At 36.4% G+C, this 14,880-nt stretch overlaps 2 protein-coding genes across 2 annotated transcripts; both read left to right on the top strand.

Annotated features, from left to right (window-relative positions):
• The first annotated feature begins 834 nt into the window (after positions 1-834).
• lrrc15 (leucine rich repeat containing 15) lies at positions 835-5,799 on the top strand. Its single transcript, XM_039647752.2, has 2 exons — positions 835-1,025; positions 3,904-5,799. Exon 2 carries the CDS (start codon positions 3,910-3,912, stop codon positions 5,575-5,577), a length of 1,668 nt encoding a protein of 555 aa, XP_039503686.2. The 5' UTR covers positions 835-1,025; positions 3,904-3,909; the 3' UTR covers positions 5,578-5,799.
• A 280-nt stretch (positions 5,800-6,079) lies between these two features.
• Positions 6,080-11,381, top strand: LOC120460109 (uncharacterized). Its single transcript, XM_039647751.2, has 2 exons — positions 6,080-6,885; positions 8,132-11,381. The coding sequence occupies exons 1-2, from the start codon at positions 6,878-6,880 to the stop codon at positions 10,575-10,577; spliced, it is 2,454 nt and encodes an 817-aa protein (XP_039503685.2). The 5' UTR covers positions 6,080-6,877; the 3' UTR covers positions 10,578-11,381.
• The last annotated feature ends 3,499 nt before the right edge of the window (positions 11,382-14,880 follow it).

The following is a 14,880-nucleotide window of genomic DNA, read 5'->3' on the forward strand; positions in this document are numbered from 1 at the left end:
ACAAAGTTTTGCTAGACAAAATGGATCACGCCATCTACCATCAAATGATCAATATTGCACAAGTTGTAGCCTAATAGTGCTTATGTGCTAGCTGATATCATCATATGTAAGGGATAATGTATAGCGAGGCGGTTGTTAGCCTGAAGGGGTTGTATTCGCTACAACAACCACCTCCCTATACATTATCCCGCTTATTACATAGCTACCAAATAAATCAACAATCTGACACAAAATTGATGCAAACAGAGTGGAAATACTGGGCGGAAATTAACTAAAACTTATTTTATGTTTTGTGGCCCATAAAATGACCTAAAACTTAATCACAATTCATTATTTATTCTTCAAATAAAATTCTATCAGGGTTTATCGCATAAGCCGTATATCGATCAAGATAAAATCCGATGAGACTGAACGGATTTCATTTGAGTTGATATTCATGAAATTCAATCGAATTTTACTGTTTCCATATAAGGCATTTTTCATTCAATATCACTTAATTCGGATGAAAATGTGTAAACTAAACTGTGCGGTGCAGGGAACAACTCTGATTGGCTCATGGAGGCATGTGATCAGACAGTGGTGCGTTAGATTGGCTTTGCAAAAAAATAAATAAATAAATAAATAAAATATGATATATGATATGATATGATATGGAGTGTTCTGAATGGAATGACACATTTTAAAAATCTCTCGATCACGCGAATTGTGATTAAAATTCGATTCATTGTGCAGCCCTAAAATATATAAGCCCCTGCCCCTGAGGAACTCTCTGCAAGTCCCTGGAGTTTATACAAACTTCCTGCCCCTTTAAAGAGCAAGCCAAAGGTGGGGCTCCAAACCACTTCCCCACCAACTCATTTCCAAATAATGTGGGTGAGCACATTACAAAGCAACGGTTGACTGTAAAGAGGATAACAAGAAAGACAAAGAAAACGTTGCAGCTGTTGAAAAGAGAACTGGGAAACGCTTTTGCAAAACGAGGCGAGCATAGCACCGACATCTCTGACAAAACTTCAAGTTCTAGGGTAAGATCATTTTTACAAATTTGTTCTTGGCTCTTACTTTAAACTGATTTTTTGAGTTGCAGATTACAGTTACAGTGCACTAAATATGTTTGCTCATTTTTATATATATATATTAGTAAGTGTCAGAAATAAAAAAGTAATCAACCGTTTACTTGCCTACATATTTTACTAAAACAGAAACTTTCAAAACAGAAGCAAATGGTTATTGAATGCCTAATTTCATTTTTTTTTCTCTTAATAACAAAGCCTTCAAAGGCAATCAGACCAAAAAATAAATAAATAATAGTAATAAAAAATAGCTGGAAGAATAAGACTTCACAGTTAAGTGTTCCAGCTCTCACAGACTGTGGTTTGGTTTTCCTGGAAAGGATTATGAAGTTTCAACTTTTTCCATGTGCTTTTAATTTTTTTTATTTTTTCTGACTTAAAATTGCATGCTTGCATATACTTGTTTCTGTTAAATATGTGCATAAGCAAAAGCAGAAGGAAAGTAATGATAACTTTTTTAAAAAGAGCATTGTTATTGTTATTATCATTTAATAATCTCTAATACACATTATCCAATGTTGAGAACACTGAAAATATGGATGCTGTTTATTAAAAGAAAGAAGAGAAACATTGTTTTTATCACGTGCATTTCAGGTAACACTTCAGAATAATAGTAATAGCGTTCAGTTGAATGATGAAGTTCACTTTTGACTATAATCAACAATTACTATTTTTCATACCTTCCAGAGCCAGAGGACTACTAATAGTTTCTAATTAATATTGAATAATGCACAATGAATAATTGATTCTACAGTAAAGATCATGATATTAGTTATGACTCAAGTATAACCAAATCATTCAGAAAGAATTAGGCCTACTATTTGGAACAGTGTTCTAAATTGAAAAGCATTCATAGGAAGCTTTTGGGGTTTTTATAAGATTTTGGATCTGACTCATATGTTAATACATCCTTACCACTTTCTTCTTTGAACTTGTCTTTTTCAAAAATACCTGTAATGTAAGCCCAGTTAAATAGTTCACTACAAATAAATTACTAAATGCTGAAAATGATTAAATGTAAATAAACAAAAACATGCACTGCATTTACAATCCGTGCAAACAACTTCCCGCGCCCCTGGTAATGTGGAAGACATAGGGCCCTATCATACACCAGGCACAATGTGTTTTATGCTAGTTTCAGCTTGACACAGTTATCATTTTCATGTCCTGTGCCACGCTGCTGCTTTAAATAGCAAATGCATTTAAGCTCATTTGTGCGCAAACGGGCTGCTGGTCTGAAAACGAGGTGTGTTCGGGCACATTGTTGGCACATTGCTATTTTGAGGTAACTGAAAAATTGCACCATTGACCAACTGAAACCTGGTCAAAGGTCAATAGTGCAACATTTTTTGTTATTTATAGAGGACGTAAGTAACATGTGCCTATGGCGGGTCCACAATGCACGTACACTGCTTATTACACACACAGGTAATGTATGTTGCATGCACACAATGTAAAAGATTATTATTGTGTACATAAAGATATGGTGGAATCTGGCTTGTTCCGTAGATTGTCTGCTTGCATGCTTTAACATTGCGCTCATTTCCTTTCCAGTCTTTCCACTTGCACATTCTGTCATGCATATATATATATATATATATATATATATATATATATATTTTTTTTTTTTTTTTTTTTTTTTTTGTCTAGTGCTTCTAATGCAATACAACCACATGTTTTGGCTGATGTATTGTTGTATTTTTATTTTTATAAACATATCTTTATTACGATGATGAGCCCTTTGAGATGAAGCATCTCCTTTTCGAGGGGGTCCTCAATACATCAGAGCAGAGCATATACCTACATAACTATGTGGGTATTATTGGCTTATCTTCTATGTTGACTTCAGTTAGGCTTGGTAATAAAATGTCTTGATATTATATTGCCCAAAAAGGGATCCCCACAAGGCACCGTTTTATTACCTTTTCTCCTTGCATGGCATACCTCGTACTATAGCTAACTCAGACATCTTGTTGTCTACAAAAGTTTTCAGATGATACTGCCCTTGTGGGTTTAATAAATCAAAGTTATGATGTGAACTTGAAGAGAGGTTGAGTTATTTGTTACATGGTGTGATAAAAATGTCCTAAAATTGAATGTGAAGAGGAGAAGAAGACCAAGGGGTTGATCCTTGATTTTAGAATAAATAAAGAAGAGATACTGCCTACCAGTGACAATTAAAGGTCACTGCAGATTACAAATATAGGATTAATAAATTGATTACAAAAGCTGTTATTGGCCTTACTCCTGATTCACTTGAATTTCTGTCTTATGAAGGTCATCCAATACACAATATTTGTTGTGGACTTAAAAGTTAATTTAGTGGAAGATTAGTGATGCCTCAGTGTGTTTTGAAGGTATTTTATTCCTACTGTATTTTTTCTACTTCTTAGTTAATTGTAGTTAATCGTAAATGTGAGTAAAGCATAAATGTGGCTGATATCTAACCATTGTATGCCTATTACAGATCCGAAAGCTATGTGGGTGGACCACAGGAAGGTTTCCCAAGAGACTCTGTCACACAAATAACCAACTGTCCACATTTTTTCTGTGTCAACATTTGCTATATGACAGATTTAGGGGGCTTTTATTCTGGGCTTTTAACCTGCGGTCCGAGTCCGATTGTTCCAATGACAGTGTTTACGTTAGCGATTTTTCATGCAAACCATGCCTCGTTCCGAACTAAAACTGCCAGTGTGAAAGCCCCCTTAGGCTTTTTGTATGGCTTTGAGTTTACGTGGTAATAGTAAAAATACTAAACAAATGACCAGTATTTGACAATGCTTTGTAGTTCTTAGTTCTAATGTTATATGTTTTGCTTTCCTTGTAGGAGTCGATGGACGTGGTGTGGTACATGATTTTTGGCATGTGTGCCATGAATGCTGTTGCCTCTGCATGTCCAGAGAATTGCCAGTGTAGGCCGAACAAAATCCTTTGTCAAGGCTTTTTAATGAACAAATTTCCAACCCCCATCCCACCAACCACCATTACCCTCTTAATCACCAACACCAGCATACAATCATTAAAACCAGCTGATTTTGTGACTTTCGCTGAGAACCTTGCTTATTTTTCAGCCAAGGATTCAACAATAGCTGAGGTGGAACCTCATACATTTGACCAAACCCACAATCTCATTGGCTTAGGTTTGAGTGGGACAATGCTAACCTCTCTGCCAAAAGATCTATTTCAGAATCTAAACACATTATCAACTTTAACGCTCAGTAACAACAAAATTGATCTTCTGCAACCATCTCTTCTCAGCCCTCTTGTAAATTTGAAGAAAATAGACCTAAGCAAAAACCTTCTAACTTATCTGCCAGACGATGCTTTTCAGGGGAAAAAAAAGCTGGAACAGCTCATGTTGCAAAAGAACTCAATCAGAAAGCTTCCCAGCAGTACATTTCGGGGACTCAATAATCTCAGAGAACTGTTGCTCCAGCAAAATCAGTTAACAGAAATACCATCAGGCATCTTTGATGATTTGGTAAACCTTGAGGTATTGCATCTTCAAGACAACAAAATCACACAGCTACCTGAAAATATTTTTTCAAACGTGCAGAAGCTGAAGAAACTCTACCTCTCCAACAATAAGTTATCATTGCTTCCCAGTGCAATATTTTTTAACCTACCTAACCTTACTCATCTATCACTGTTCGAGAACCAACTCAGTCGGTTAATGCCTGGAACTTTTGGTCCAATGGCCATCCTGGAGCTCTGGCTATACGACAACATGATAACTCACCTTGAGGAAAATGTGTTCAGCAACTTAACTGAGATTCGGCTTTTGGTGCTCAGTAGGAACCGGATTCAGCACATCTCTTCTGGCGCTTTCAATGGCTTGATGGAACTAGAGGAGATCTCTCTTCACACTAATCGATTAATCAGTATTGAGGCGGGGATATTCAAAGGCCTTCCCAAGTTAGCTAACATATCTTTGGAGAATAATCAAATACAGCACATACCCATAAAACTCTTGGAGAATGTGTCTCACTTAAATCTCCTGGAGCTTCAAAACAATTCTCTACGAAACTTACCGAAGGAATTTCTAAACTCATTGTCTGTAGTTGATAATATTGTACTTTTTCAAAATCCTTGGAGGTGTGACAATGATATACTCCCTTTTCGGGATTGGCTTGGACAGTATTCAGAGAAAGTGAAAAACCTTACTTTTGTGACTTGTGATACTCCTCTATCCCTGAATGGTAGAAATGTTGGAGAGCTGATGGAGTTTGACATCATGGTCAACCATTCACTGCACACTTTCCCAACTCAACCTTTCACCTCTGCACCAGCTTCAGACCCCACAACAGTCTCCGAAGAAATAGAGGACACAAGTGGAGGTGATTCTATGGGTCAAGGTCTATCCAAAGACATAATCATTATCATTGTAGCCATCGTCTGCACTGCTGTCATGGTCAGTCTCATTGCCTGTGTGTTATGGAGGAGGAACAAGCGAGGCAGTCAAGACTTGAACCATCAAAGAAAAACCAACTCGGTTATCTAACATTATATAAAAGCTGATTGTATATCTGATTGTTGTGTTTCAAATTACTATTTCTTCAGTGGATTTACGGAGGACAAATGTTTTCTATTAATAGGCATGTGTTGCCTATTAAAGAAATGTGTTGTTTTGTTTCTTTCTTGACATACTAAAACATTTTTTTATTACAATTAAAAAACTACAACGTTTACTACTTATATATATATATATATATATATATATATATATATATATATATATATATATATATATATATATATATATATATGAAGAGTTCAGATGCAAAAGCCTCTAAATGCCATTTGAAATTTTCTTCTTTAATGACGATTTTTATCAAACTTGTATATTTAAGTTTAGTGATTTCACTTAAATGGCAATGATAATTACCTATTAATTGTTATTTAAGTGAAATTACTGAACTTAAATATACAAGTTTGATAAAAATCGTCATTAAAGAAGAAAATTTCAAATGGCATTTAGAGGCTTTTGCATCTGAACTCTTCATATATATATATATATATATATATATATATATATATATATATGATAACCCTCATGAGTGATGTCACACATGAAGAACTGTACTGTATTTCAATTCTTGCCACTGTCCTGTTTTTTTTTTTCTCATAGTAAAAAAATTATATTTCAGAGTTGTAAATAAAACAAAGATTGTTGGAGCACATTTCTACAATAAAATACTATTTCAGTCTTTATTTTAACGTGTTACTTGCCATTTCTTTGTGATTGATTGTTTACAAGAAATTTATGAGTGAAACTAAACACATGACTACATATGTTTTGCCAATATTATTTTACATGCTATGTATATGATGTAGCCATTAACAATTTGAAATTATGAGACCAACAATTAGTTTAGTATTTAAAATGTTTTCCTTATGTTCCCATCTAAGAAATTCTACTGCTATTAGGGGACTGTTATCTATATTTCAACTTTGCAGACACATATTCATGCTTAAATATACGTAATTAAGAAAATAAACAGTCTAAAAATGCCCACAAAAAGAAGAAGAAAAGAAATAAGATTTTAAAAACGACAACAGAAGAGAATTAAATAAACGTAGAAATGTTTAAATAATAGTATTTTGAGAAATATCTTTTAAAAGTGAGTTGGATGGTTTTCCTTTCTTATCTCTTCAAACAGAAAACGAACTGTCCACACCCTTTCTGCTGCCTTATAGTCATGCAGTAAACACTTGTGATATGTAGATAAGAGTAGAGCAGCACATATATTTATATTTGCTTCTGGGAACACATTCTGAAAAGTAATTCAGCTATAACCGTGATGAGCAGGTTAGTGTAATTATTTTCCATTTAATGAGACACATACAGGTCAGGGAGATAACAGAAAAAAATAAAATAGTAGTCTGAAAAAAACAAAATGTCTCCTCTCCTTCACAATACTGAAAACTGGCACAGTATTTTGAAAGAGGGGAAACATTTTATTTTTTTCAGACTATAATTTTATTTGTATGCATTATTTATAAATAAAACAAATTATAAAAATAATTTTGATTTGGTGTAAATTCAGTGACTTGTACCAGGCACGCAACGCAGTAAGAGATTTATTTATGTATTTATTTGTTAATTTATAATTATTTATTTATTTATTTCAAATGGAAGGTTCTCTCAAAAATTATGTCATTATTTACTCAACCTCAGGTCGTTCTAAACGCATGAGGTTATTTCTTATGTTGAACACTAAGGAAGATATTATGATGGCATTTGGCATCCAAACATTACCCACTTTCTTCCAAATGTATATTTTGTTTGTGTTCCACACAATCAATCAATCAATCAATCAATCAATCAATCAATACAGCATTGGTACAATATTAAGTAAATAATCACAGAATTTGAACGACCTTACCAAGCAACTAAACTGAAGTGTTGTAATGGAATTTGTACTTGTCTTCTGTGAACAGTAAGCCCTGCCTTCTTTGAAAATTCTTAAAAATTCAATTTTTAACACTTTTTGTCACCCTAACAACAGAGTGGTACAAAGTGCAGCAGAGCAACATTAATAACCAAATCAGATCAAAAGAATCAAATACTGGGTGACACACTGTGGCTGTTTCTAATTATCAAGGAGGACTTGTCTCCCTCAGTGTCGTCTATGGTTACAGTCCTGTGTCCCTGAGTCATTGGAACCAACACATTCTCATCAAAAGACGTCATCTAACTGACGTTTTTGACCATACGTCAACATCCGACGTTTTAGGGTACCCTTTAACGTCAGTTAGATGACGCTATCCTGGGGCGTCATCTAACTGATGCTTTACCTTTAGTGTCAGTTAGATGACGTGGGTAGGTTTAGGTCTGGGGTTGGGTTAGGATTAGATCGCGTCATCTAGCTGACGTTAAAGGGTACCCTAAAACGTCGGATGTTGACTTATGGTCAAAAGCGCAAGTCCGATGACGTCTTGGGATGAGAATGGGCTCTTGGAACATCATTTGTCTTCATTCAGGCTATACAGGTTGCTTTGTATGGATTTGAACCAAAAACTAAAATTTCTGTTCATGTTTTGTTCTTCAACAGGCATATCCATTTAAAAAGTGCACTAGTATTCATTTACATAATTGTGCACTTGCACTGGAGCTGCACTGAAGATATATGTCTACCAAATGAAGACTGCAAAAATAAAGACGTGTATGATAAAACTGTGACGACAATACCCGAAAAATTTAAAGATGGAGCCAATGAAATATTTTTTGTAAACAGTCAGATTCCTGTCATACCGAAAGGAGCTCTTTCTAAAAACCCTCAAATAAATAAAATTGAATTCCTCGGTACTTCAACTACGTCCATAGAGGTCGGAGCTTTTGAGGGCTTGCCTAATATCACAACCATTGAGATATCTGGCACAAATGTGACATCATTACCCGTGGGTGTTTTTAAGGATCTCGAAAACCTTAAAACACTTGTTCTAAAAAATAACAGAATCCATAGCCTTAAAAATGGGTTATTTGATTATTTAAAAAAGCTTCAAGAACTAAGTCTACATATAAATGAAATTAGCTCTATTGAGGAGGGGACATTTGACAGTTTAGATGATCTCAGACTTCTTCATCTTGCAAGAAACAACCTTGGGTCTGTATCAACATCTCTTTTTTCCAAACTGAAGAACTTGCGATTTTTCAGGCTTTATGAGAACCAGCTGACCTCTATGCCTGATGGGATTTTTGATCATCTCCCTGATCTGACAGAGATAGCCTTGCAAGGCAACAAAATCTCATCTATAAAATCTGATTTGTTTCCACACAAAAGTAAATTATCCAAACTTTTTTTGGACCACAATCTTTTGACTGAACTGAAGCAAGATCTTTTTGTTGGTTTCTCTTCATTAAAGACTCTAACTCTTCATAACAATCAACTTCTACGTCTTCCCACTGTCCTTTTTGGAGAAATGCCTAAAATGACTGAACTGAGTCTAAGCCATAACAATCTCACTGATTTACCACCTGGAGTTTTCAGCCCACTTAAGAAGCTCAAGAAGTTAGACCTTTCATCAAATCAGTTTTCAAGGATATCTGGAGGGTTTTTTGAAGGTCTCGAGAAACTGACTGAACTGAATCTTCAAAATAACAATTTAAGGTCATTACAACAAAAGGACTTGGAAAGACTTCAGTCTCTTTCAACACTTAAACTGGGAAATAATAAACTGCAAAGCCTCCCTGGAGATGTTTTGGATGCTCTTCCAAAACTCAATAAATTATACCTTTACAAGAACCCATGGCATTGTGACTGTAACCTTTTGCCATTCTTTGAATGGATAAAGAACAATGAAGACAAGATTAAATCAAAACCTTCTGATGTCTGTGAGTCCCCAAAAGACCTGGAAAATCAACCAATATCCTCTTTAACAGAACAGCAATTAATATGCCTCACAACTTTACCAACTACCACCACTGTCCTTACAAGTACTGTTCCCATGACCACACAGCACACCACTGGTGTCTCAACAACAAAGTTAACCTCGACAACAGCAGCGCCTACAACTATTGCTTTACAAACAACAACCGCACCTATGCCAACAACAGTTCCAGTAACAACTCAAACAACTACAACCCAGACAACAACACAAGTCATGACCACACCAACACCAACTACTCAAATCACAACTTTGCTTCCAACCACAACCTCTATGCCTACAGCTCTGAGGACAACATCAGTCCCCACCACGATATCAACGACTGCGCTTCAATCAACAACTGTCCCCTTGACAACTACATCAGTTCTCACCACCATATCTATAACCACAATACCACCAACAACTGCCCATATGACAACAACACCAGAGCACGCCACCACATTTATAACCACAGTACCACCAACAACTGCCCATATGACAACTACACCAGAACACGCCACCACATTTATAACCACAGTACCACCAACAACTGCCCATATGACAACTACACCAGAGCTCGCTACCACATTTATAACCACAGTACCACCAACAACTGCCCATATGACAACTACACCAGAGCTCGCTACCACATTTATAACCACAGTACCACCAACAACTGCACTTATGACTACATTGATTCCCACCACATCAACATTGACAGTTCAAACAACAATTGCGACAACTTCAGAAACTACAACTATATTAATCCCCACCACTATTACAAGTCAAAAAACAACAGCCACCAGTTTACCACCCAGCACGACTACAAGGACAACAGAAACATTTCTCACCACACATGGCAGTTTCATCTGTACTGGCTCTCCTCAACCTACTCTTTCAAGACCTACTCCCACCCACAAGTACTCATCATGTGAAGACCTGATGATATATTACACTACAATGCTGATTGTGGAAATCTGCTGTACTGTGGTGCTGGCCAAATTCTCTTATTCACTATATTGTTCTCTGGAGCAAAGGGAGAGACTGCACACCCAGGTCAACCTGACTCACTTCTCCTATACTAAGTCCATTATACTCAGACCAGTCGACGAGACAGAGACTATTGCTCTGTGATTTTTTTTTTCTTTCACTTGAACTTTGAGTTTCCAAACAACATCTATTATTGAAGCTGAAGACATCATGTCTTTATTGCCTTTATTTTATAACCATATGCAGTAGCGTCCACAAGCCTTGATACAATGATTTTGAGCATAACAATTTAGGTGAAGAGTTTACATTTCAAAATTATTTTTCTTATATTATTTGGGATGCCACCCTTTGACAGCAGTAATCAAACTGCATGAACTTCACAAGTTAAGGTAGCTTAAAAACAAAATAAGAGGAGGTACAAAATAGGCCTGATTAGATAAATGTAAACTTACAGTAATTGCATGAAATACTAATATTTGTCTAGATGTATAGCCTACTTATGAACTGAACTTGGTCATTTTAGGCATTTAGTAAATTTCATATTTGTAGGAATTTTATATATATTTTTTAATATTGAACTAAGTTTTTTTTATGTGTACTAAATGTAACTGTTAATATGTTATGGTGCCTTGTGTCCATTATTGCATTTCATTAGACCTAGCTATAACCAATTATCTTTGACAAAATGACAACCCACAATGCCTTAAAAATGAATATATTAGTATCAAATAGCTAGGCTATGTGTGATGAGCGCACGATATTTTTACTTTTTTAAATCCGTTTTAAACTGTATCTTAAATCTCTTTTAATTTCATTTATAACTGATTTAACTTTCATTGCTTTTATATTGTGATTTCTTTAATTCCTTTCTGTAAAGCACTTTGATTTGCCATTGTGTATAATATGTGCTATATAAATAAACTTGACTTGTCTTACAAGCTTTCATTTTTGCAATACATGTTATGTGTTGAAGTCCCTGTAAATACAATTCCACAAAAAAATTCTAAACACATTATAAATGTTACAAATGTATAGCTAAAACATGTTACAAAGATTGTGAACTGTGAAGTACTGAAATGTTCCAACGCATTCTCATCCTTTAACGTCATATAGAACGCTAGTGACAAAACGGCGCTATACTACGCACATGGCACCCGTTATCGTTAATATAACACGTGCTGTGAGGGCTAAGTTTAGGTGTGGGGTAGGGTGTACGTGTCATATTCACGCTAAAGGATTTATAACGTCTTGGGTTCGCGTGTTATATTAACGATAAAGGGAGCCATGTGCGTAGTATAGCGCCGTTTTTGCATATAGCGTTCTATATGACGTTAAAGGATGAGAACGGGCTGAATGTTCAGTTGACCGGTAAACAGTTTTTAACCATTGCTATTTTCCAGATTTTTTGGGCAGGGCTAAAACAGGGCTCGATGACGCGCTGTGGACACGCCCGTACTTGATGACGCACTGAGGCCAGTGATTTGTGTTTCGGAAAATGGAATGACATGAGTTAGAAGTTAGAAGTGGAGTATTGTTGCAGGGCTGTTGAACACTGCTTTAGGCATGCAGCCTGATGTTGACTGTGATGGACAGACAAGGTTTTAGGCATACTCTTGCAGCAAATATGTGCAAAATTGCCCTCCTTTACATCAGCTCTGCAGGAGTGCCTGTCTTTAAACTATTGATTTTCTTTGCAGGAGTCCAGCAAGAAACTTAACAGCTGCTGATGTGAAAGTTTGATGCTCACACTGGTTAAGGCACTTCTTGTGGTGGTAGTGATGGCCGGTTCGTGAACGAATCGTTCTTTTGAGCCGGTTCTTTTTAGTGAACCGGTCGAACCAGTACACTAAATCGGACTGAATCGTTCGAAACAGTTCGCGTCTTACGTCAGCGCAAAACCACAAGTTACTAAAGTTACTCACTTTCAGACATGCCTGACAGTCCCTCCGAATCGAAATAAACCAATATCCATTAGTACATTTTATTCAGTAACTCAAAAAGTTCACTGAACGGAGACATATGCTGGTGCTGAGAGAAGTGATGAGCACGAGCAGCTGATACTGCGCATGCGTGTACTACCGAACGTACAGGTACAGCGGTCGGATACCCAGTACAGAACCGAGAACTGTTTCTTTCGGACACGTTCGACATATTGAGAACTGATGAGTTGATGAGCTGAGCATGCGTGCATTTTTTTCTGAGGGACGAAATGTACGTTTCCATGTCTTTAGTTGAACATCAGTAAGTGTAACAAAATAAAACATTTTGGAAACATGTTTATCACATTACTGTATCACTGTATTATTTTAACGATTGGAAATAATGATTGGATTCTAAAACTGTCAAACTACTAAACATTTATTATTATACTAAAAAATATGTTCAGGAACAGCTCATTTAATTTCTAAGTAACAATATAAATCATTGATGTAAACTCTTGCCAAGGTTTGGTGCACTGCTTAGTAAATGTTTATAATGTGTTAACATGACGAATTAAACATATATGTTTAATTCGTTATGTTAACACATTATAAACATGTATATATACTGTATAGGCTACAGAAGGCTATATTGGAGACAGACATGCATCGATTTTTTAGTTTTGTCGACTGTATATTCAGGTTTCAGCTCATCACACAGCTATGCTATGGTAGAGTCGAGAACTGGTTGTTGCAGTTCTTGAATCACTAGTACAGAACCGAGAACTGTTTCTTTCGGACACGTTCGATACGGAGAACCGACGAGCTGGAGATACTGCACATGCGTGATAGCACCGTCTCTGAACAGAACTTTCTTTCGGCCGGCTGATCCTGTGATGATACATTAGCACGCAGTAGTACGGGTGAACCCAGGACTTAAATGAGAGGGCGAATCGGCGAAATGTAAGTTTATTTAATAACAAATAAAATGATGAAGACCATTTATGCATTTTATATATTTAAAACATGTAAAACATCCGCGTTAGCACATCGCCTAGGCTGCAGCAGGGTTCGTTTTCAAAATGTAAATGTAAGAAACTTATCCAAGATGATTATGACAATGCATGCTATTATTTAACTGAAGTTGTGATTACAAATGCCTTTAATTTGAAGTATTTTTATCCGCCGGGATGATAGAATTGACGTCATTACGTGATGACGTAAAAGAACTGGTGAACCGGTTTTTTGAACCGGTTCATTAAAACGAACTGTCCGAAAGAACCGGTTCGCGGAAAAGAACCGGACTTCCCATCACTATGTGGTGGATGAAACTTCAGTAGCCAGAATATACCAAACTTTTTCACTAGGTCACAACCAGACTCCAGTACTGCCCATATAATTATGCATCCATTTCCATATGTATTTTTAGTGATCTGAACCATTATTTACACAATTTTCATACAATTTATGAAGTAGAGATCCTATTCAGATTTTAATATGAATTCAGCCTCTAAGAAACACATACAAAGAAAATGAATGGATGCTATCTTTTGAACTCCCTTTCAAGGGAACTCGAGCTGCGTCAAACGCTGTGGGAAAGCCCCTGTGTGAGTATGTCATGAAGCACGTATGGAATCAGTCCAATAGGCTATATGCACGCATAAGTTCCGCATTTGACGTAAGGATGCTCGTCCATTTCCGGTTGTGTAGATTAAAGCGGAGGAAAACCGGAGAAAACGGGATTATGGCAGAGTCTTCAATATTTACTGTCCTCCCGTCTTTGAAACGAAACGTACATACGTTTAGATGTAATGTTATGTATAGTTATGTTTATTTAATATAATTTTAAAAAGAAGCATAAACACAACGACGGGGTGTCTGTTTTATCTGTTTTTGTGACTAACGTTTCATTAGTATAACCATGGAGTATAAAATTCAATATAAATTCTCGGTATTGCATTGGACTCTATACGATCGGCGGAAGTTATCGAGCATCCCTAATGCTTCACCGGAAATAACGCTGTGCATAGAGCCCATAGCTGTCAGGATATGTCAAGTTGTGTGTGCAAACATATGGCCTGTGGTTTGGGCATGTGTTTGCGTTGTCTCGTGTCATTTACCACGCCCCCTTGTTCCCCTCGTTAGTCTTGATTGTACATCTGTGTCACCTGTGCCCTTGTAATGATGTCCCTTATTTAAGGTCCTTGTGTTTGTTACTCTGTGCTTGTTCGTTTTATCCTTTCATCCTGTCCTATGAGCTGTTTATTCCTATGATCAGAGTTTGTATCCTGCTTGTTAGTTCTAGTCTGATGTTATTGTCAAGTTTATTAGTCTAGTCTTTCAACATTTGTTTGCCCCCTCGTGGGTCTTTGTTTTCTGTCTGTTTAATAAATACGTTTTATTTATTACTGTCTGCGCTTGGGTTCGTATTTGCATAACGTGACAATGGCGAGCAAGCAGCTGTATAGAAAGTGTGTTCCCCCCATAGACTGTAAAAAATATGGACAAAGCGTCTGTGACGTCAGCCA

The sequence above is a fragment of the Pimephales promelas genome, chromosome 8 (assembly GCF_988280905.1).
Source record: "Pimephales promelas chromosome 8, fPimPro1.hap1.1, whole genome shotgun sequence".
Lineage (NCBI taxonomy): Eukaryota > Metazoa > Chordata > Actinopteri > Cypriniformes > Leuciscidae > Pimephales > Pimephales promelas.